The following is a 22,856-nucleotide window of genomic DNA, read 5'->3' as shown; positions in this document are numbered from 1 at the left end:
TATTACATTAAATATTTTATTTAATATATTATCCGGCCACTTCTTGAACAGCCACCTCCATGGCAGGACATGACATAGAACAGTGATTCTGGCACAGGAAATGGTCTCCAAAATCTTGAAAGATGAGATCTCCATCTCATCAGGTCACCCATTAAGTTCAACATTCAAGATGATGAAACAGCCTCACCCTGCTATTACTAATGGCAGGATGGGCTACAGAGCTGCTACATCAATATAGGCAATGTTATACCCTTGGAATAACATCTCTATCCTCCAGAGAGCAGGATAACAAAGCAGATAGCAGCCATTACCCTGCCTTGCTGTCTCCCCAAAACGTGGACAGGCCAACAGCAGGTTGTCAACAAATTCTCAGTATCTGCTTCAGAAGCCACCGTAGAAAGCCAAGTAGCTGACTTCTGATCTCAGTGGTTCAGAATCCTCTCAACCTGAGATGACTTTCCCAGAGCCTTGCTCACAGCAAACACCTTAGCACCTCTCAGCAGCATTCAATGGCCCTTGAAATCTGCCTTGGCAGTGAGAGCACACCTCTTTCACATACTAGCCATTTGTGCCCAGGCAGAATAGCTGCTCATAACAGCTCAGGAGCCCTCAGGGCCTTCCACAGTTCTGTACCCAGGACGGACGGTGGAGGCAGAGGCACTTGTCACCCATCCTGGCCAGCAGTTGTGAGGTCCATCAGGAACTCAGTCCTAGAGGAATCATCTTCAAGGAGCAGCAGATGGCAATCAGGAAAGGATCAAGACTTGAAGAGCCACTTCTGAACTTCAGCCACAAGATTTTCCCGTTTAATCGCCACCTGAAACATAACAGAACCCTCATGTGACAAACTAGAGAGTGACACTAGCTCCTCAGCCAGTGCTTTTCCAGATTTATTTTACTCTGTATTGCTCCCACTACTCATGGAACCAGTAGTGAGTAGTGTGGGCTTTAAGTTTACCTGGAGAATGTATGTCCTCAAGATTAAAGGGATTCAAATGGCTGATATATGTCTATTTTGTTAGTCTCAAAATACCAATTGAAATTTCATCTGTCCTTCTGCCTACCCAACCAGTATCTTTGGCTACAATGGTTGCCTGGGATGGGTCTTCATTCACCTCTATCACCATTAACCCTGGAGGTATTTCCTCAGCCAGAAACACACTTCTTAAAGAATCTAAAAAAGGGGACTTCCGCCAAGATGGAGGCATAGGTGGAAACACTGTGCCTTCTCCCACAACCAAGTTTGACTACAACAAAGGTTTGGAGAACAAAGACACAGCCAAAGAACAGAAAATTGAATTATACGGAAGTCCGACAACAACGAACTATTCAACCGGGACAGTAAGAGGGGCGGAGCCAGCAGCAGAGCGGGGTCGGGGGCAGGAAAGATCCCCCGACCTAAGCGCTCAAATAGCCTGGACCCAGTCAGGGTGTGGGGCAGACTGAAGCACAGTTCAAGACAGTTTATCAGGATGCTCACAGAACTGGTTGATTATAGTCACAAATTAGAGGAACATATGAAGGCTAAACTAATTGAAATGAAGGGAGATGCACAGGAAACCAATAGTGATGGAAAGGAAACTGGGACTCAAATCAATGGAATGGACCAGAAGGAAGAACAAAACATCCAACCAGAAAGGAATGAAGAAATGAGAATTCAAAAAAATGAGGAGAGGCTTAGGAACCTCCAGGACATCTTTAAACGTTCCAACATCCAGATTATAGGGGTACCAGAAGGGGGAAAGAAACAGCCACGAGTGGAAAACGTATTTGAACAAATAATAAAGGAGAACTTCCCCAGTCTGGCAAAGGAAATAGACTTCCAGGAAATCCAGGAAGCTCAGAGAGTCCCAAAGAAGTTGGACCCAAGAAGGAACACACCAAGGCACATCATAATTACATTAGCCAAGACTAAAATGAAGGAGAGAATCCTAGAAGCAGCAAGGGATAAGGGGACAGTCACCTACAAAGGAGTACCCATCAGACTGTCAGCGGATTTCTCAAAAGAGACCTTACAGGCAAGAAGGGGCTGGAAAGAAGTATTCCAAGTCATGAAATCCAAAGACCTACAGCCAAGATTGCTTTATCCAGCAAAACTTTCATTTAGAATGGAAGGACAGATAAAGTGCTTCTCAGATAAGGTCAAGTTCAAGGAGTTCATCATCACCAAGCCCTTATTATATGAAATGCTAAAGGGACTTATATAAGAAAAAGAAGATGAAAAATATGAACAGTGAAAGGACAGCAAACACACAGTTATTAACAACCACACCTAAAACAAAAGCAAACCAAGAGGACAGCTAGATCAGGAGTGGAACCATAGAAATGAAGAACACATGGAGGGTTAGCAACAGGGGAGTGGGAGGAGGAGAAGGGGGGAGACGGCACAGAAAATAGCATAGAGGGTAGGTAGAAAATAGATAGGTGGGAGGGCAAGAATGTGGGGGAAATATAGAATCTAAAGAACTTGAGACACGTGGTTATAAACTAAGGGGGGGAGAATGGTGGGGGAGGGAGTGTGCGGGTGGAGGGGAATGAAGGGAGGGGAATAGAACAACTGTAATGGTATAATCAATAAAATATATTTTAAAAAAAGAATCTAACAAAGGGAGCAAGACTTGGTCCCTTCTACTTCTGTCTGCCCCACTCACCTCTTCCCTGCTGGCCACTGAACGGAGCTTGAGGACCCCTTCCTTCAGCTCTTGCTCACCAATAATGACTACCAGTGGGATGCCTGTGTTCTCACAGTAGTGCAGTTGCGTTAGCAATTTAGGGTTGTTCTTATACAGCAGCTCTGCCTGAAAAGGATGAAGGTAGAGTAGAAGATTTAGAAGTGACCACATCACTCTAGCCCCAGGAATGAGCTTTTCCAAAGAAATAAATAGCCAGCCCTCCTACCCTAAGAAGACACTCTAGGGAAGACTCTAAATATCTTGAGTTCCACCCCAGGCCTAAAGTAGAAATGGGCCTGGTGCCTGAATTCCACAAATACATAGGTGGTTTGGATATTCGCTCTATCACACCTTGATCCCAGCATCCCAAAGCTCCGCAATTAGCTTCAACCGTTCCTGGAGAAAGTTCTTCTGTGGAGTAGCCACAAACACTTGGGTCTCTGTGGTCCGTATCTTCTCACCAAAAGTCTGATGAAAAAAAACAGGTAAAATAAAAAAAGAGAGAAGTAAAAAATAGAAACTCCAAACAACAGGACAAAAAGAATCACCAGAAAAAAACAGTCCAGCTGCACCCCCAGAAACATGAGAGTTCCTAGGCCTCCAGCCCCATGCCACCCCCAACAAAGGCCTACCTTCATCCTCTGCTCCACAATGGAGAAGATTCGCTCCACCCCAACGCTGAGCCCCACACATGGCACCTTGTGACCCTTGGGGTTAAACATGCCCACTAGCTCATCATAGCGCCCACCAGCAGCCACACTGCCCACATTCAGGGGCTCTTCCTCAGCCTCAGCTGGGCTCTGTAGCAGCACTGCTTCAAAGATCACTCCCGTATAGTAGTCCAGGCCTCGAGCCAGGCTTAGATCAAAGGAGATCTGTGGGTACAAGGCTACAATCAGTACAAGACAAGACTTAGGACCCTGAGAAACCCAGGGCTCAGCAGGAAGTCCACACCAACTTGACTTACCTTCTCTGCAATTCCAAATAAAGTCAGATATTCATAGAGCAGCTTCAGGTCCCTCAGGCCCTCTAGGGCCTGCTTGCTCTGAGATAGTCTGGGATCCTGGAACAACTGCTCTACCAAGGACACCCCACCTGGGAGACATGTGAGGAAAAGTAAGGTCTGTGCTGTTCACCCAGATGTTTCATCCAAATTTATCTCTAGTGTGTTCAAGCTAGTCCTCCTCATTTTCTTAAAAAAAAAAAAAAAAAATGCACCTGGCTGGTGTAGCTCAGTGCACTGAGCGCGGGCCTGCGAACCAGACAATCGCAGTTCGATTCCCAGTCAGGGCACATGCCTGGGTTGTCAGCCAGTTCCCAGCAGGGGCCAGTTCCCAGCAGGGGATGCACAAGAAGCAACCATACATTAATGTTTCTCTTCCTCTCTCCTTCCCTCCCCCTCTAAAGATAAATAAAATATTTTTAAAAAAATGCAGATCTCATATGATCAGATTCTCCTCCTCTGCCTCTACCTTTGCCATCTGGAGATATAACACAGTTAGGATAAGTAAAAGGAGAATTAAATTCAGGCAGGCTCTGAAGCTTTGCACACCTACAGAAAGCAGCTGCTTCAGAGGTATTAAGTTGTACACATATCACCTTCATTCTGATTCTATCATACAGCTTTGAAACTCTGGTTCTTACCATGACACTGGACATAATCCCCAATTCGATCAGCCACTTCAGGAGCCAGGCCTTTCTGTGCCACCATCTCATGTCTCACCTCCTTCCAAGATATCTGCACAAATACTAAAACATGAGTGCAGCCCCACAATCCTTCCTTCTCTCGCTGGGAAAGACATCTCACTTTCATTCAGTATGGATGTCACCCATAGGTAATGCTGAACTCAGCAAAGTCAGAGGCAACTTAGGAAACCCAGTCACAACCCCTACCACACAGCAAAACTCAGATCTTTCTCCCTACTTTCCTCACTTCCAGACACATGTTCTTATTTTTCTCTAGATTTGAGGGCAGGGCAGAAACTCTGATAGGGGAATCTCTGATAGGGTCTACTGAAGCAGGTCTTCTTTCTTACCTTGTCTAGTTTGTCTATGGAGGAGCAAGTGGCACGGAACTTGCTTTCAGGAACACCACAGACGGCAAACATCCCATCCAAAATCCGCCGGTCATTGACCTGTAAACTCCATGAAAGTAACCCAAGTGCCTTGTCAATGCCCTTTCTCTCAAAACCATGGCAGTCCCTACTCTCCTGAGTCATAAAAGAGAAAGAAATTTCACAGGATGACTACATAGATATATACGAAATGCAACAGCTGTTCTAAGGCCAGTTACATGCCAGGAACTAATTGAAGTGCTTTAAGTATACTATATACTAAGATCTCCAATTAGGGACACTTAGGCACAGACAGTTTATATAACTTGCCCAAGAGTCACAGCCAGTAAGTGGAGGACACTGAATTCTGATCCAGCAAGTTTAGTTCCATGAGCCTTTTGGGAACCAGGAACATTTAGTTAATCCCTCCTGTAGTAAAAAAAAGAACAGCCCAGCCCTAGCCAGGTAGCGCAGTTGGTTAGAGCATCATCCTGATACACCAAGGTTGTGGGTTTGATCTCCATTTTAGGACAGCCTCAGACCAAATCCAGACTTCTCCCCTCTGTCCCCTCCCTGACCTCACCTTAATGAGAAAGTCCCCCAGCTGCAATCCACTTAGGATCTCACACATGATCTTCAGACACTCTGCATCAGGGATCATAGGGTCAAAATGACCAGCAATGTCAAAATCCTACAGCAAAGAAAAAGGCAGAAAAAATGCTCCACTGAGCAGCCGGGTCCCAGGTTGTAGTTGCCAGAATTATCAAACCATACTGTCTCAAAACAAAACAAAAGAAAACAAAACAAAACAAACACATGCTGTCTCCTTCAGGTCACTTACACACTGGCAGAACTCCCTGTAGCGGCCTTGGACCACGGTTGGGCTCTCCCGCCGCCACACCTTTCCAACATGGTAGCGCTTCATCTTCTTCAGTTTATTCATGGCCATATAACGGGCAAAGGGGACCTCACATAAACAGGTTAAGGAGAAAGGATACCGAATCCAAAGCTTAGGCCCAGTGTAAGGACATTAGGGAAGACTGGGCCTTTATCAATTGAATCTCATCCACTGGGAAGAAAAGAAGCACTTTCTCTGTCTTGTTTTCCACTATCCATCCCAAGGCCTAGCATCACTTGGCATTCAATATACGGCGTGGGCAAAAGTAGGTTTACAGTAGTGAGTACACACAGTTTTTTCTTGTACTATTTATTAATTATTGTACTACTTATTTGTATTACAACAGTAAACCTACTTTTTCCCACCCCTGCACATGGATGAGTGTCAAATGAAAGAGTCTCACCTAACAAAACTACAAGTTCAGTAGAAAGAGAGGGAAGCAGAGATAGAAATAACCCAAGAACTTCAAGCCTGGGCCATTCCCTCCCATTTGGATCAATGCTCAACCATTTCAAAACAGTCATGCTTCAGGACCTCGATTTGCTTACAGCTTCCATGTCAATATTTCTTAAAGTGTAGAACAAGGACCATCTGCATCTTAATTACCCTGAACCCCACTCCATCTACAGGATTAGGAATAACTGGATCTGGAGGCCAGAAATCTGTGTTTCTGCAAGTTTCCCCAAGGGATTCTGATACGCATTAAAGTGAAATGCCAGTGCTCCAGGCCAAGCTCTGCTGGCAGAATTGCCTTTTGGGAGTAACTTGAAGTAAACCCTGCTGCCAAGAGACCTATAGAGACTCTCATGCCTTTTGTCAGACCAAGCCCTTCCATTTGAAAAGCAGCAAGACAACCTCCAGCACTCAGAAGGATACAGTAAGGTCATAGCGCAGGGACAACAGCTCTCCCCCTTGATCCTTCAGATCATAAATGAGACCAGAGTCCTCTCCGTACTTCTCAGTGAGCATATCCTGCAGGGGTCAGATAGAAAGTGCCACATTTCAGAGGAGGATTCCAGAGCACAGGCTAAAGCCCTTTGGGAAACTGACGGCAACTGAAAAAAGTGAATCCTGGCACTTTTTCTCCACCTACCTTTAGCTCAAATGCTGGCGTATCCAACCCTTTTGCTCCATGACGTTTAAAGCAGCTAACAATTACATCAAGTATCTTCTCCCTCACAACCATCTGCTCGGGACTAAGATCTCTGGTGCCCTAAAACCCAAAAGCAGCCATGGTCAAAACAAAGACAAAACAAGTCTACTTAAGACAAAGAGTTAAACTACATCTGGAATGTAAAGCGTGGAGTTGAAATCTGTTTGAGTTCAGATAATTCAAAGCGCTAGTACCTCAAGAATAGTAAAGATTTTTTTTTCTTTTAGTCTAAATGGATGTTCAAAGGGGTCAGGAAAAGACAAGCAAAACAGAGGGCAGTCCTCCAAGGCACTCTAATGGAACAGGGTGGGGCAAAGCAAATTACCTTGGGGGTCTTGATAATCAAATTTGATTTCTCTTGCTGTGGTTTCAGTTGGGGCGTCAACACTGCCTCTGCAACCTGGCAGAAGAAGAAATGTGGGATATGGCCCCTCGCAAGGCTGGCCAGACCTGTGACATCTCTGACCCTGTAACCACCAACCTGCAAAGAGCTTTAGCCTGGAGCAAAAGGAAGCCTGAATACTATTTATCTATCCCAGGCTCGTCCCCACTCCAAAAACCCATGTTATATCTGCAAAATATATGTAATACCATACAAGCTTTGTCTGAAAAAGTTTAAAGTACCGGAGAACACTGAAGGTAAAGAACAACCCACTACTACCATCACCAGCCCTCTAGGGGTAGGGATTAGTGTGACCTTTTCCAGATCTCAGTTTCTATTCAAAGAGGGAGAACAAGAATTGTTAATAAGGTAGCAATGAAAAAGTAATACAAAGACAGAAGAGAGCCAGCCTATGGACACAGAACATGCCTCGGAATGAAAAGGAATGGATTTCCTTATGGAACTAAAAAAACAGACTTATAGGATGCTATGACTGAAAATGAACAACAAAAGATCTGAGCCTTGTTCCTGATAGGATGAAGCACCTGCTATAAAGACAACAGGGTCTTTTCTAACATAAAACAGAATCAATGATTCTATATTACCAGCAGGTGGTATGACCTTCCAGAAATATAGAGGGTGTGGTAGTTCTATACTTTGGTGGATTCTCTCCTCCAAATGTAGGCAGTTCAAGTCCACAATCCTTTCTCTGCAATTCCAAAATCCAAAAATCTCTGAAAACCTAAAATGGTGTGGGTTGTTTTTTCTTTTTTGAGACTCATCTTGAGATAAATTTGAATGTGAACCGTCTACAACTTATGGTTGCTAATCATCTCAGTGGGAATATTCATATATTGTGCTTAAGAAATTTTGTATGTTTGACCTCAACTAGTTCATATAAGGGATAGTGGACCTATATTAAAACGCTCCCTTACTATGTATCCACAGGTAAATCATTTGACCTTGCAGTCTGTTTCCTCAACTGTAAATATGGAAATAATATTCCCAACCTCTCAGGATTGCTATGAGGATTAAATGACAGAGAATCTAAAACTCTTAGCTCCGTACATGGTGGGCGCTCAGTAAAAAACCAATTTTGTTACTACTCGAGTACATGCCGGGAGTTCACGCTTTCAGATCTGGAGATCCTGCCCTGACAGAAAGGCGCTATCTCAGGCTGGCTCACCTGGCTTTGAGAATGGACCGCCCGGATGCACACAACACGCGGAGGCCGCAGAAGCTGGCCAAGCAGCGCCGCCCAGACCCTTCCATGCAGGAGTCCGAGTTGGGGCATCGTGCGGCAGGAGCCCGGCTTTCCAGGACAGCAGGCAAAAGGCCTAGGAACGAGGACGGTCGGACCCCAGGAAAGAGTGCACAGCGTTGTAGAGGTAAAGCCCGAACTCCCGGGAAATACGTGAACGACCCCAAATCCCGCAAGAAGTCCCGACCTCTCAAGTTCCCTCTTAGCTTAGGCACTTCCGGCAGGAGCAGGAAGTGGTGGTTGTGCTCGGCGGAGGCTCTCTAGGTGCGCAGGCTGGCGACTCGATAGCCGGAAGTCATCCGAGTTGAAGCTGTGGCTACCACCATCAAGCTTGACATCAGTCCTCTGCAGTTAGCAGCCAGAATGGCAGAGCGTGCGGCACTGGAGGAGCTAGTGCGACTTCAGGGAGAGCTTGTACGGGGACTGAAACAGCAAAAGGCCAGCGCCGAGCAGGTGCGGCCCAGGCGGCAGGGAAGGAGCCAAAGCAAAGCCGGGGAGGCCGTTGAGCTGGGGTGGTTTGCACAGAGGACAGGAATGTGAGGGAGAAGGGATTTGGCTAGTTGGGAGAAGGACAAGCTAGGTGGTGAGGTAGGCCGGTAGTACCGAGAGAAGCAAAGCTAGGCCTGGGGAGAGAGGTCTTTTCCGGATCCTGAGGGAAGGATACTGAATGAATGGCGGAGGGGGGAGGGGGAGCAGCAGATGTGATGGCCCAGCGCCCTATTTTCTCTTCACAGATCGAGGAGGAGGTGGCAAAACTACTGCAACTGAAGGCACGGCTGGGCCCTGATGAAGGGAGACAGAAGTTTGTGCTCAAAACTCCCAAGGTAAATATTCCTTTAGGAAGCCCGCGTCCCCGAAGCAGGTCACACTTAAGATTAATTATCTGAAATGCTCAGAGGAAACAACAGTTTCCATTGGCGCCAAACTGGATTAGACTGCACCTGAGTCATTCTGGGATGGCAAAGTGATGGCTGAAACTAAGCCATTTGGGTGCTTACGGGGGCCGCCTGCTACCACTATTTCTTACATTCAGTAAATACTTGTTCAGTGTTTACTCTGTGCCTAGCACTGTACAAACCAATGAGTGTGGCATGATGAACAATGTAGCCTAATTCTCATGGAGCTTACATTCTACTGAAAGAAACAGACTTAATACAAATACCCACACGTGGGTGTGTAATTACAAATTGTGGTAAGTGATATAAAGAAATAATAAGGATGGTGTGAGAAAAATAAGGAGACCTGGGGAATCTCAGAAAGCCTCACTGAAGAGATATACCAACTGGCCTAATCGATGAGTGGGAGATATCCAGAGGATCAGTGTGAGGAAAATAGATCCAGGTAGACACAGAAACTCTGAAGCAAGAAGGAACCTTGGTAGTTCCCAAGAACTAGAAAAAGACCTGTATGACTAGACCCAAACAGAGGAGAGTGTAGTGGGGTTGTAGATTCCTAGCTCAGCCTCCAGGATTTCAGTCCAGATGCCACCTTCTGTAACTTCTATAAACAGAACGATTTATTCCTTCATCTGGGTTCTCTTGCACTTTATATATATCTCTATGGCATTTATTGCTGACTTTTAGTTATTCACATGGTTTATGTAGGATGAGAGGCTGAGTCCAGGGACCTGCGACTAAATAGCTATTCAATGGATGTGAATGTGAAATCAAACTCCAAAGGGGAGGATTAAGGATCTACCTTCCTTATGTTGAGGTGTCCCCTTTTTTCTTTTTTTCAGGTTAATTCTTTGGGCTCCTAAGTTCATTGAGGAATTCCTCATTTCAAAGGTTAAGGAGACAATGTAAAATCCCAAGGTGAAAATATAAATGGGGAATTTATGATAGGTCAGAGTGGCCTCACCTAAACCCAATGATTCATTTTGACATCTCTAAAAGTAGGACAACCAGACATCCTCCCTATATGATGCAATAAGTACACAGCACCACCTTTGAAATATTTTTGCCAAGAAAAACTGATTCTGAATCTAATCCAGTCTTCAGACCTAACTATCAGTTTACCGGAAATATTGGAGGTGGACAAACACGTTAAATGACACTTTGAGTGTATTGTTAACCAAATCTAGAATGTGAACAATTCCTTAGGACAGAGTACTCAATTTCCTCAAAAATTAATGACATACTCTTAAAAAGGAAATTGTTGTAGATTAAATAGACATGAGCCATAGCAACCAAATACAACACATGGACTTCATTTAGAATCTGATTCAAAAAAGCCAACAAATAAAAAGATACTGAGACAATCAGAGAAAATGAAACATGGATTGGGCATTAGGTAACAATAAAGGGTTGGTGTTAGGTTTTTTTGTTGTTGTTTTATCTTTATATGTTAAAGAATCATACTGAGCCCTGGCTGGTGTAGTTCAGTGGATTGATCGCAGGCCGGCAAACCAAAAGGTGGCAGGTTCGATTCCCAGTCAGGGCACATGCGTGGGTTGTGGGTCAAATCCCCAGTGGGGGACACATGAGGGGCAACCACACATTGATGTTTCTCTTCCTCTCTTTTTCCTTCCCTTCTCTCTCTAAAAATAAATAAATAAATAAAATCTTTTTAAAAGTCACACTGAAATGCTAATGGATGAAAGATAAAAATTAATGTCTGGGATTTACTTTAAAATACTCCAGAAAAAAAATGTTGGGGCTTAGATAAAATAACAGATGTTGATGATAGTTGAATCTGAGTAATAGATACATGGTCGTCTACTGTACTGTTTTGTTTTGTTTTTTTAAGAGTTTATTTTTTTATTTTTGACAGAGGGGAAGGGAGGGAGAAAGAGGGAGAGAAACTTCAGTGTGTGGTTGCCTCTCAGGCACCCCCCACTAGGGACCGGACCTGGCCCACAACCCGGGCATGTGCCCCAACTGGGAACCAAACCAGCAACCTTTTGGTTCTCAGACTGGCGCTCAATCCACTGAGCCACACCAACCAGGGCTGTTTTCTATAATTTAGTTTAAATTTTTCCATAATATAATGTTAAAAGAAAATACAATTATACTGGAGAGTTAATATTCAGTTTAGTTTGTTGAAACACATTTTTAGGAGATTTTTTAATGTATAGGGGTGACACTGGTTAATAAAATTGTATAGATTTCAAGTGTATGGTTCTAGAATGCATTATCTGCATTTAATACACCTGTATATAATACATCAGTGTGTGTTTACCACCGGAAGTCGAATGTCCTTCCATAGGAGGAGATCTTAACACAGGTCTCTCTGAAACACATTTCTTGACATGTGATTCATATAATAACAGAAAACTCAGTATCATGAGGACAGTACTCTTTCAGGGTCCCTTCATGGTCAAAGTTGTTTTAAAAATGTTAGTTGTCCTTTTTCACTTCATTTGCAGTGAAGGTGCAAGAGCACTGGTGAGCAGAACTGCTCGCCGTGTCTCAGCACAGAGCAGGAGGACAGCACTAAATTGAGCCGTACGTTCTTTTTTTTTTTTTTTTAAGATTTTATTTATCTACCTTTAAAGGGGAAGGAGAGAGAGAGAAACATCAATGTATGGTTGCCTTTTGTGTGTCCCCTGCTGGGAGTTGGCCTGCAGGGAACTGGCCTGCAACCCAGGCATGTGCCCTGACTGGGAATCGAACCGCGATCCTCTGGTTCACAGGCCCCTGCTCAATCCATTGAGCTATGCCAGCCAGGGCAGCCGTACGTTCTTTAATGCGCTCACGGTGAAAAAGAAAATCTGTTTCCCTGAATGTCCTTGATAAAACTGTAAAAGTTATTAATTTATTGAATCGCGATCCTTGAGTACACTCTTTTAATACTCGCTGTGATGAAGGGGGAGGTCCCCACGAAGCACTGCAGCGCATTCCACAGCAGGAGACACCTGTGCCCTTAGGTGAGTTGTGCGCTGAACTTGCTACTTTCTTCACAGGACATCATTTTTATTTGAAGGAAAAACTGAAAGATAAACTGTTATTTTAAAGATTACGGGTATTTGGCAGATATTTTCACAAAAATGAATGAAGTGAGCCTTGTCATTTTAAGGAAAACATTTCACAATATTTGTTGTCAGTGATAAAATTCAAGTGATCAAGTGTAAGTTGGAATTTTAGAAAACTTCTGTCTTCCACCTTGAGCTTGACAGCTTCCCAATACTTAATGACCTTCCTGAAAAGACATATGGTGATATTAACAAATCTGGTTTTCTAATATTGTATAATGAAGTGAGTGTACCAACATTTGGAAGATCTGTGTAACTTATCAATGCACCAATATTTTCCAGTAACCAATGTATAATGTTATAAAATCGTACATGGATAAGAGATCCAGTCAAAGTACAAGATAGAGTAATAGGTATTTTTAAAATTGTGATAAAATATACATAACATTAAAATTTGCCGTTTTAACCATATTTAGGTATACAGTTTAATGGCATTAAGTACATTCGCATTGTCGTACAGTCATTGCCGCTATTTACCCCATAACTCTTTCATCATACCAAAACAAAATTCTCTACCCCATTAATCAGTAACTCCCCACTCCATCCTCCCTTCAGCGCGTGGTACCCACTGTTTCTACTTTCTGTAGAAATCTGGGCACCTTATGTAAGTAATGGATTTTAATGTGACAGTATGAAAAGTTCATTGGTGTAGTTTCAATTCCACGTTGCAACCAATCTTTAAGAAATGTACTTTCAGAAGAATATCTATAGTTTGCTTAAAAGGTTAGTAAAATATTCCTCTTTTTCACAGTTATGGTACACTTCTGTGGAAGACTAGATTTTCCTTATATAGTCAACCAAAACAGTATTTTGCAACAGAATCAAATGGGAAAAAAAAAAGCAGTATGAGAATCCAGCTGTTTTCTTTTAAGCCAGACATTAAAGATTTGCAGAACTGTAAATCAATGCCACTCCTCTCTCCAATTTTGTTGTTGTTGTTCTGGAAAATAGTTACATTTCCCTAAAAATATTATGTTAACATGTAATGGATTTACTGTTAAAAGAATTAATGAATATTTTTTAAATGTTTGCTGTTTTAATTTCTAATACAATAAATATCGGTAGGTGTACTAAATAAATAGTAAGAGTGTACAGAGGTCCTGAGATCAAAGATTCAGGGTAAAAGCCCAAACTAGAAGCTATTGCCTGGAAGAACAGGGTTCTAGTCCTGACTGCCACAAACCTGCTGCGTGGCCTTAAGTAACAATTTCACTTCTCAACATTCTCTAATTCATCTATGAAATGCATCTGCCCAGCCCATCTCATAGGGCTATTAGAAACAAATTAGGGAACAAATAGGATTCATTAGGATTTTTTTTGGCAGAGCGTATGGTGCTGGAGGAGCTAGTGACTTGAAGGAGAGCTTGTAAGGGGATTGAGAGCAGAAGGCCAGTGCTGTTGGGAAAGAATGTTACTTTTTTTTTAAGATTTTATATTTATTTATCTTTAGAGGGGAAGGGAAGGAGAGAAGGAGAGAAATATCAATGTATGGTTGCCTCTCTTGCGTCCCCAGCTGGGAACTGGCCTGCAACCCAGGCATGTGCCCTGACTGGGAATTGAATCTCGATAGTGTGATTTGCAGGCCCGCGCTCAATCCACTGAGCTACACTGGCCACGGCAAGAATGTTACTTTTTAAAAAAATAAATTCTGTTGGGAAAAAAATGTTACTTGTAAAATTTGGAGTTCAACCAGTTAAGCCAGTTTGAGTTGGCTACATGCCCATCATTGGTTGGGTATTTCCTATGAGGCAGGGAAAGGTTGTGTTACCTCAGAAAAAGAGTTTTTAGGAAAACTTCTCAGAAAGTAGAGTTCTAAGAATTTTAGAAAATAAAACCAAGCTGAAAACTGAACGGGTGGGACTTAGGTGATAGCAGATGGGTGTGGTGATTAATGGGGGATTACACTTGTTTTACAATTCTGTGGCCTGTAGGAAAATCCAAGTTTGGGGAAAGATTTGCATTCATCATCGCTGAGGTTATGCTTTTATATTTATAGACCTTATTGTTCTTTATTTTTAAATCCCATCCCTGTTTCTTTTTCTGATTTTGACTCCAAGGGCACAAGAGACTACAGTCCCCGACAGATGGCAGTTCGGGAGAAGGTGTTTGATACAATCATCAGCTGCTTCAAGCGCCACGGTGCAGAAGTCATCGATACGCCCGTGTTTGAACTAAAGGTGAGGCATGGGTGAGACACTGCGTGGTGGGACAGTGGACCTGTGGACAAGAAGAGGAAGACCAAGGTCCCTCTCCTGTTGCAGATGACGACCAGTATTTTTTTTAAATGAGAAAGGGGATGGGACTGACTTAGAAGGACAGGCCCTTTTGTTTACCTTGGTTTTGGCCAACAGCTTTCAAAAGAGAGGCTTTCTTTGAAAGGAGAGGTAGTTTTGGCTTCCATCTATATTGAATTCCATGGCACCTATGTTGAAATCTTTTCTAGATACATGCAGACCATACATATAAAGTATAAATATGCAACCAGTCTCCTATTTAGGGACCCTGAGATTGTTTCCAATTCTTTCATTAAAAAAAAAAAACACAACAAAACAGATTGGGCCCTGGCTGGTGTGGCTCAGTGTATTGAGTGCCGTCCTACCAACCAAAGGGTCACCGGTTCAATTCCCAGTTAGGGCACATGTCTGGGTGGTGGGTCAGGTCAGGTCCCTAATAGAGGGCACATGAGAGGCAACCACACATTGATGTTTCTTACCCTCTCTTTCTCCTTTCCTCCCACTCTGTCTAAAATAAATAAAATCTTTTTTAAGAACCCAGAATGTGTCACTCCCTGCTTACACCTCAGTGATTCGCATTTATAATGAAATCCAAACTCTTTACCCAGCCCTACAAGGCCCTACTTGATCTGGCCAGTGCCTACCTTTCCTACCTCATCTTGTGCCGTTTTCTCCCGTGCCCACTATGTTCCCCTGGGCTTCTTTCTGTTCCTGGAACATACTAAGTGTGTTTCTGTCTCAGGGCCTTCATTTTTACTCTTCCCTTTTTTAGCTGCACTCCCTTACCCCCTAGCCCTGTGCATGATTTTGATTTCAGATTAGAGATTGCAGATTTTTATCCTCAGATCCCAGCTCATGCCATTCCTCACATAACTCTCTCCACCACCCTGTCTAAAATAGCCCTTCTCTAACACATCAACCGGTGTGATCTCCTTTACAGAAGCTATCACTGTCTGACATTTCTGTTGGTATTTCCTTGCATTCATGTCTCTTCTCACTAGCAGAGAAGATCCATGAGGAATGGACTGCCTTGGTCTTATTCACTGATGTATAGTCAGTGTTTGGAATGTACATCAGTGGTGGGCATTTATATCTACAGGCTAAGTTCTTAGGAATGGAATTGCTGGGCCAAAAGGTTGTACTCATTTATAGGGTACAGTCTTTCTAGGGTCGCCATAATAAAGTACAAGACTCTATGGCCTTAAAAAAAAAAAACCCAAAAAGTTGTTAGGAGGCTAGAAGTATGAGGTAAGGTATCAGCAGTGCTGGTTCCTTCAAAGGGCCACAAGGGAAGGATCTGTTCCAGGCTTTTCCACGGCTTGTAGATGGTGTCCTTTTCCTGTGTCTTGACATCACCTTCCCTCTGTCTGTGTCCACGTTTTCTATTTTTATAAGGACACCATTGGATTGGATTAGGGCCCACCCTACCAGATCTTTAACAACCCTATCTTCAAAGGCAGCCACATTCGGAGGTTACCAGGACATAGGGCTTTAGGATATGGATTTTGTGGAGGACACAGTTCGTCCCATAACACCAACCGGTGCGTGAGTGTCTCTGCTTCTACACACTGGGACTTCTCAGGCATTTTAAACTTTGCCAACTAGTAGGTGAGATAACTTACCACCTTGCTGAACACATCACGGGGCAAGGACTACTTTTGACATTAGTCTCAGGTGTCATAAAAACTTTGATGTTTATTGGTCTAATAACCCACTCCTAGGAGTTTACTGTCAGAAAAAAAAGTCAATATAAAAATATACATACCCAAATATTTTTACTGAAATGTTGTAGAACATATTAAAAAACTGGGCCCTGGCTGGTGTGGCTCAGTGGTTTGAGCGCGGGCCTGCGAACCAAAGGATCGAGGTTCGATTCCCAGTCAGGGCACATGCCTGGGTTGCAGGCCAGTTCCCAGTGGGGGACACATGAGAGGCAACCACACATTGATATATCTCTCCCTTTCTCCTTCCCTTCCCCTCTCTCTGAAAATAAATAAATAAAATATTTAAAAAAAAAAAACTGGAATAACCTAAACATCTAACAGTGTAGCCCTAGGAATGAAGGAAATACAGAGCTGGTTCTTACTGAAATATTATACAGCTTTTAAAAATAATACTTCCGCCCTGACCAGTGTGGCTCAGTTGGTTGGGTATCAGTCCAACAAAGCAAAAGTTCACTGGTTCAGTTCCTGGTCAGGGCACTTCCCTGAGTTGCGGGTTGGGTCTCTGGTTGGGGTATACGAGAGGCAACCGATTGGTGTTTCTCTTGCATAGATGTTTCTCTCCCTCTTTTTCTTTCCCACTTCTCTCTAAAAATAAATAGAATCTTTTTAAAAATAATAATAATAATAATACTTTTACCTTGGCCTATTTGGCTCCATTGGCACAATGTCCCATAACCAAAAGGTTGAGGATTTGATTCCTAGTCAAGACACATACCTAGCTTGCAGGTTCTATCCCCAGTCTGGGCGTGCACATTCCCAGGAGTATATGATCCCAGGTGAGTGTGGGAAGCAACCAATGTTTCTCTCTCCCTTCCTCTCTCTCTCTAACAAAAAGCTATAAAAAAAATGTCCTTAGGTAAGGATAAATAAAAATACTTAAGCTGTCATAAAATGGAAATAGTGATAAGCAGAAAATAAAATTGGTGTTTCCTTTTGAATATAATTAAATACATAAGCATTGGGATAAAGAGCAGAGGAAATATAGGCAAGTTGAAACAGTCATGTTAGAGCTGTGAGTTTTGTTTTCAAAACTTCCCTTTGGATTGTTGTATTTATCATTGTGACCACATTTCTTTGTTTTCTTCAGGAAACACTGACTGGCAAGTACGGGGAAGACTCTAAGCTCATCTATGACCTGAAGGACCAGGGCGGGGAGCTGCTGTCCCTTCGCTATGACCTCACTGTATCTTTCTAAACTTGGGCTCGTGTCACTTTGGATGGGGAGTTATTCTCTAAACCGGGGGTGGCACTGTGGCAAAACAGAGCGTATCCCTGGAAGTTTTCTGAAATCTGAGTGAGAACACAGCTTTATGTCAGGGCCCAGTTCCAACTCTACCAACAATCCCCTGGCTCCGGAATACCTCTCCCCTACCCCGTCCAGCGAACAAAGTTCTTCATTGACCAGCAGCACGTTTCCTTCAGCTCCAAGCTGTGCCGGGAAATCATCTGCTTAGAGATCCCACGTGGGGCCCCTCTCTGCTCCCCAGCCAGTGTGCCAGCCCCTGCTCTGCCCAGCACAGCCCAGGGTGGAGACACTACCAACGTGAAAAGAGCCTTAATTTTTTTTTTGAGACTTCAGCTGCCCCTTGTATTAACACAGTTGATTCTTTCTGATGTTCAGAGTGCTATTCATCTTATGGGTGGTGGTTTTACCTGCACAGGGAGGGGCTAGACCCCCATTTCTGTTGGTGATGATAATCAACTTCCAGGCTGCGACAGAAGGGAATTTCTCCTTAACCCTTTGTCATCAGGTTCCTTTTGCTCGATACTTGGCAATGAATAAACTCACCAACATTAAACGTTACCACATAGCAAAAGTATATCGGCGGGATAACCCAGCCATGACCCGCGGTCGATACCGGGAATTCTACCAGTGTGTGAGTATGTGGGTCACCTGGCCATCCCTTGAACCAGGAGAGTCTGCCGAGTACTACTGGTGCCCTGAGCACACTGGGTGCCCCAGATAATGCTGAACCTCAGGTTTCTTTGGTATTTTCATGTAGATTTCACAAAGGTCCTGTGGGGAGGGGAGGACAGGGATTCTCCCTATTTTATATGTGAGTAAACTGCAGACCAAGCAGGATGAAGAGGTCATAGGTATATGAAAGGCTAAATCAGCATTAGAACTCTTGGTCCAGTGCTCTTCATATTAAACGACAATGACAGGATCACAGCAAAAAATGAGGAAATTGGATTTGAGGTACCAGATCCTCCACTCTGCTGGGCAGAGCATCTGAATAAATAGAGAAAATGACTAAAGACTAAGGCTGTATAGTTGCCCCCACAGTGGTAGGAGGAAATGAGGAAAAGTAATGAGTGAGATGATGAAGGAATAACCCAATAGATGGGAAGGAAGCCATGACAGTAAGAGACCCCCAATAATGCTGAGTTTTCCTGGGCTGATGATCAGAGAATGAAGAAGGTCTGTGCATGAGAGCGAACTGGCCCTCAGAGAGCAGAGCCCCTGGGAATCCCCTCCTAAGAAAGTTACATTCCCTGAGGACTCCTAACTACTCCTCTCCCTACAGGATTTTGACATTGCTGGGCAATTTGACCCCATGATCCCTGATGCAGAGTGCCTCAAGATCATGTGTGAGATCCTGAATTCACTTCATATAGGTGACTTCTTGGTCAAGGTCAGCGCTGAATGAGGGTGGGAGGGCAATGTTGGGTCTGGCCTCTGACAAGAGAAGCTCTCTGTGCAGAGGGCCTAGTAGCCTAAGTGACCAAGGGGGTCATGTAAAGAGATTCTCTCCTCACTATGCCCTGGGTGCCTGCAGGTGAACGATCGCCGCATCCTAGATGGGATGTTTGCGATCTGCGGGGTTCCCGATAGCAAGTTCCGCACCATCTGCTCCTCGGTGGACAAGCTGGACAAGGTGATGACCAAACACCCGACTCTTAATCTCAGATCCCTTCCCGCCTTGAGAAATGGAAAACAAGATAAAGAGAGAGGGGTGCCTGCCTCTGTGCCCACCAGGGGAAAATTAGCCTCAGGACATAGGTTGAAGGGCAGCTTCTGCTCCAAGATTGCCCTGTGGGGAGGGCCCATACTCGTTCTGTGGTAGGGAAGGTGCCCAAGGGTCCCTGACTGCTGTCTGTACCCAGGTGCCCTGGGAAGACGTAAAGAGTGAAATGGTGGGAGAGAAGGGACTCGCACCAGAGGTGGCTGACCGCATTGGGGACTATGTCCAGCAGCATGGTGAGGAACAGACAGACCCTGCCTCCCCAGCAGCCATCCCACTGCCCTAAAGGAGGATATACATGTCTTCTCTGTGTGTATGTGTGTGAGGAAGGGAAAGTGGGGAGGGGGGAGAGCAAGTACACCTACATGCGCAGTCCCGGCAAAAAGATAGATTCCCTACCTTTTTCTTCTGGTCAGTCTGGCTCACAAATCTGTCTCCCCAGGTGGAGTATCCCTGGTGGAACAGCTGCTCCAGGATCCTAAACTGTCTCAAAACAAGCAGGCCTTAGAGGGCCTGGGAGACCTGAAGCTGCTGTTCCAGTACTTGACCCTGTTTGGCATCGCTGACAAAGTGAGTAAGGTTGGGGATGGGTGCCCTCGGCTGAGCTTGGGGGCTTTGGGTCCTTGACCGTCATCTGGTACTGACCATGTTATTGTCCCCGCAGATCTCCTTTGACCTGAGCCTTGCTCGAGGGCTGGACTACTATACCGGGGTGATTTATGAGGCGGTGCTGCTACAGACCCCAACCCAGGCCGGGGAGGAGCCCCTGGGCGTGGGCAGTGTGGCCGCTGGAGGGCGCTATGATGGGCTGGTGGGCATGTTTGACCCCAAAGGGCGCAAGGTGCCATGCGTGGGGCTCAGCATTGGAGTGGAGCGGATCTTCTCCATCGTGGAGCAGAGGCTGGAGGTGAGTAGAAGACAGTCTGGGTAGGTGGTGGCCCGTGAGCTATCTTCTTTGATCTCCAAGGGGCCAGATGGGGCCACTTTGGGCAAGGAGCATCTTTGCAGAGAAATAGAGAAAAGGTGGGCACTGCTTCATGGACTCCTGTCCCATTGTAGGCTGGCTCCATGGTTCTCTGACTGTTCTTTCTTCACAAGTGTCTTTCTTGGGGCCCACTTCCCTCGAAGTCGTCAGGAATCTGGGCTGGGGTATCTAACAACCCAGATCTTCCTCACGACACAGAATACGTGATAGTTTGCTCCTCTCTGCCAGGCACTGTGCTTCGTGCTTTTCATGCATTATCTAATAACATTCCTACACCAGCACTCTGAGAGTAGCTACTTTTACTATTTACATTTTTCAGATGAGGGAACTGAAGATTAGAGATTAAATATTACCCAAAGTCATGAATCTTTTAAGTGGCAGAGTCAGAATTTGAATCCAGGCCATCCAACTTCAGAGTCTTGCTGCTAGCCACACTGTGACAGTCAGCGTGGCTAGGAAGTGGGAAGCGTGTGTCTGAGGCCCTGAGGTCCCTCAGGTGGCTGTCCTGACTCTTTAGCACTGACAGTCACTCCAGGGAGGCCCCTCGTGGCCCCAAGCACTCTTGTTACTGCTGCTCTTAACTAACTGGTTGCATTCCACCTCCTGGAGAATATTCTGGCAGTAATCTTCCCACTGCCACATCCTTTTCCCTCGGGTGGATACCTCCCATGTCTCCTGGCTGCAGTCCCTGTTCCAATGGGCATCTCATATTTTAAGAACAATGAAAACAGTCTTCCAGAAAAAGATAAGGGGCAGCAGCAGCCTTCTCCCTTCCTCCCTATCCACATCCTGGGTTGTACCCTTTGGGCTGTACCCTCCTGACTGGGCAGTTAGTGAGTGGGAACCAGAACTCCAGGGGTGATGGGATTGCCTCAGTATCTCTTCGATGTGACTATTCTTATGGGCCCTTACGGTAAATGGAGATAAGCTAGAAGGTACTACAAATAAGCTATCTTGCCTTTGCCCTAGGTAATTTATTCTGGCAAGTCACATGTATAAGCCAGTCAGTTTATTTCTTATATCATTGAAGAACTACCTGATGTCCAGTTGCTGCCTGATGGAGCTGGCTGAGTTGTGCCTGACAAGGGTCTGCTTTCTTTGCTCCTTGAAGGTGTTTTAAAGGGAGGCCCCGCTCTCTGACTCTTATCTGCACCTTCCCCAGGCTTCGGAGGAGAAGGTGCGGACCACAGAGACACAGGTGCTCGTGGCATCTGCACAGAAGAAGTTGCTGGAGGAGAGACTGAAGCTCATCTCGGAACTGTGGGATGCTGGGATCAAGGTATAGGAGGCAAGTCCCGGGGTGGCAGCTAGCGGGCATGCTGGGCACAGACTAAGTAAAAGCTCGGCCACAGTGACCCTGCTGGTCTGTGATTTTTGGGGGTGGAATGAAGAGCACAGTGACAGCTTGGGCCCCCAGGAGGGTTATCCTTGAGAACGGCAGAAGTCAGCCTTCATCTTCTGCCTGCTTCCCCTGCAGGCTGAGCTGCTTTACAAGAAAAACCCAAAGTTACTGAACCAGCTGCAGTACTGTGAGGAAGCAGGCATCCCACTGGTGGCCATCATTGGTGAGCAGGAACTTAAAGACGGGGTCATCAAGCTCCGTTCAGTGGCCAGCAGAGAGGAGGTAAGCTGGCGGGCAGGAAGGCTTTGGGACAGGGAATGGACGCCCTTTCAGCAGGCCAGTGCCCTTTCAAGACTGGAGCAAAAGCCTGGCATTCTTGTTAGTACCCACTTGTAAAGGACTTAAGGTCTTTTAACCTGTTACTAGGACCATGGTAGGGTAAAGACTCTATCCCCACAGACACCCTGTGTCTCTGGCTCCCCCAAGCAGCACTGTCCACCCTGAACACTGGATTGGTCCCTGCTCCCAGCTGAGCCAAGACCAAAGAAGGTCTGAGGAAGCAATGGGCTCTCAGGGAGCAGTGGAGTGGAAGATGCTCATATGTACCACTCTCTTCCCCTTTCCTGGTCAGGTGGACGTCCGAAGAGAAGACCTTGTGAAGGAAATCAAAAGGAGAACAAGCCAGCCCCTTTGCATCTGCTGAATTAACTATCCGAGGAAAGTGGGACAGAGACTCCTGGGGCTCAGACAAAACTGCATCCATACTCTCACAGATCTGCACACTTCTGTCCAGCAGAACCTGAAGGGTAGTCTGAACAGAGACTTTTTATTTTTATTATTATTATTTTATTGGAAATCACAGGCTAAAAGGGCCAGGGACTGTGCCATTTTTCCATAGGAGGCCCTGGGGGCTCAGTCCAGTCTGGGGTACAGGGCCAGCCTCCTCTGCAGGGCCTTACACCAGGTGAAGGAACTGCTCCCCCAAACCAGTCGCCAAAGGTGCAATAAAGGATCTCAACCACTGGAGCCTACCTGTGTCGCTATTGCCTAGCCTTGCCTTTCCTGTCAGAGCCTGACCACTTCGCGGTGGAAAATGGGGAGGAAGACTTACAGCAGGCTCTCGCCCAGGGTGAAGGGTGCCCCCTGCGTCCTTGCCTCCAGCACTCCTCCGTGCCGGTTTGCCAGCTGTGTCTTTGGAGCTGGGGCGGCCTG

At 45.2% G+C, this 22,856-nt stretch overlaps 2 protein-coding genes across 4 annotated transcripts; one reads left to right on the top strand and one right to left on the bottom strand.

The window, feature by feature from the left end:
* Positions 1-8,649, bottom strand: LOC118998168 (histidine--tRNA ligase, mitochondrial). 2 transcript variants are annotated; one of them, XM_037062145.1, is made up of 13 exons: positions 8,346-8,649; positions 7,103-7,206; positions 6,718-6,837; positions 6,501-6,596; positions 5,568-5,693; positions 5,310-5,417; positions 4,709-4,807; positions 4,317-4,410; positions 3,640-3,767; positions 3,305-3,547; positions 3,024-3,140; positions 2,652-2,798; positions 1-817 (listed from the first exon to the last, which is right to left on the bottom strand). In XM_037062145.1, the coding sequence occupies exons 3-13, from the start codon at positions 6,808-6,810 to the stop codon at positions 758-760; spliced, it is 1,311 nt and encodes a 436-aa protein (XP_036918040.1). In that variant the 5' UTR covers positions 6,811-6,837; positions 7,103-7,206; positions 8,346-8,649; the 3' UTR covers positions 1-757. The 2 variants fall into 2 exon arrangements, with proteins under 2 accessions (XP_036918040.1, XP_036918032.1); XM_037062137.1 differs by having other exon boundaries at positions 7,103-7,177.
* Positions 8,650-8,688: 39 nt separating this feature from the next.
* On the top strand, positions 8,689-22,670 carry HARS1 (histidyl-tRNA synthetase 1). 2 transcript variants are annotated; one of them, XM_037062114.1, is made up of 13 exons: positions 8,689-8,873; positions 9,155-9,244; positions 14,451-14,570; positions 17,439-17,534; positions 18,103-18,228; positions 18,880-18,987; positions 19,132-19,230; positions 19,460-19,553; positions 19,760-19,887; positions 19,982-20,224; positions 21,465-21,581; positions 21,780-21,926; positions 22,276-22,670. In XM_037062114.1, the coding sequence occupies exons 1-13, from the start codon at positions 8,784-8,786 to the stop codon at positions 22,345-22,347; spliced, it is 1,530 nt and encodes a 509-aa protein (XP_036918009.1). In that variant the 5' UTR covers positions 8,689-8,783; the 3' UTR covers positions 22,348-22,670. The 2 variants fall into 2 exon arrangements, with proteins under 2 accessions (XP_036918009.1, XP_036918019.1); XM_037062124.1 differs by lacking the exon at positions 8,689-8,873 and adding an exon at positions 8,912-9,008.
* The last annotated feature ends 186 nt before the right edge of the window (positions 22,671-22,856 follow it).

The sequence above is a fragment of the Sturnira hondurensis genome, unplaced genomic scaffold (genome assembly GCF_014824575.4).
Source record: "Sturnira hondurensis isolate 20B ecotype Veracruz unplaced genomic scaffold, ASM1482457v3 Scaffold0001120, whole genome shotgun sequence".
NCBI classification, from domain to species: Eukaryota; Metazoa; Chordata; class Mammalia; order Chiroptera; family Phyllostomidae; genus Sturnira; species Sturnira hondurensis.
Note: the sequence above shows the minus strand (reverse complement) of the source record. Positions and strands in the feature narration are given on the sequence as shown.

Bases quoted from the DNA above. Each gene is read 5' to 3' on its own strand.
- LOC118998168 (XM_037062137.1), bottom strand. From the start codon at position 8,453: ATGCCCCAACTCGGACTCCTGCATGGAAGGGTCTGGGCGGCGCTGCTT. The intron at 5,694-6,500 runs GTATCCTTCTGA...TGTTTATGTGAG, and splicing joins CCCTGCGCTATGACCTTACT to GTCCCCTTTGCCCGTTATAT. The intron at 818-2,651 runs GTGAGTGGGGCA...GTTATGTTTCAG, and splicing joins CAGTGGCCAGCAGGGAAGAG to GTGGCGATTAAACGGGAAAA.
- HARS1 (XM_037062114.1), top strand. From the start codon at position 8,784: ATGGCAGAGCGTGCGGCACTGGAGGAGCTAGTGCGACTTCAGGGAGAG. The intron at 14,571-17,438 runs GTGAGGCATGGG...TGTTTTCTTCAG, and splicing joins CGCCCGTGTTTGAACTAAAG to GAAACACTGACTGGCAAGTA. The intron at 18,229-18,879 runs GTGAGTATGTGG...CTCTCCCTACAG, and splicing joins ACCGGGAATTCTACCAGTGT to GATTTTGACATTGCTGGGCA.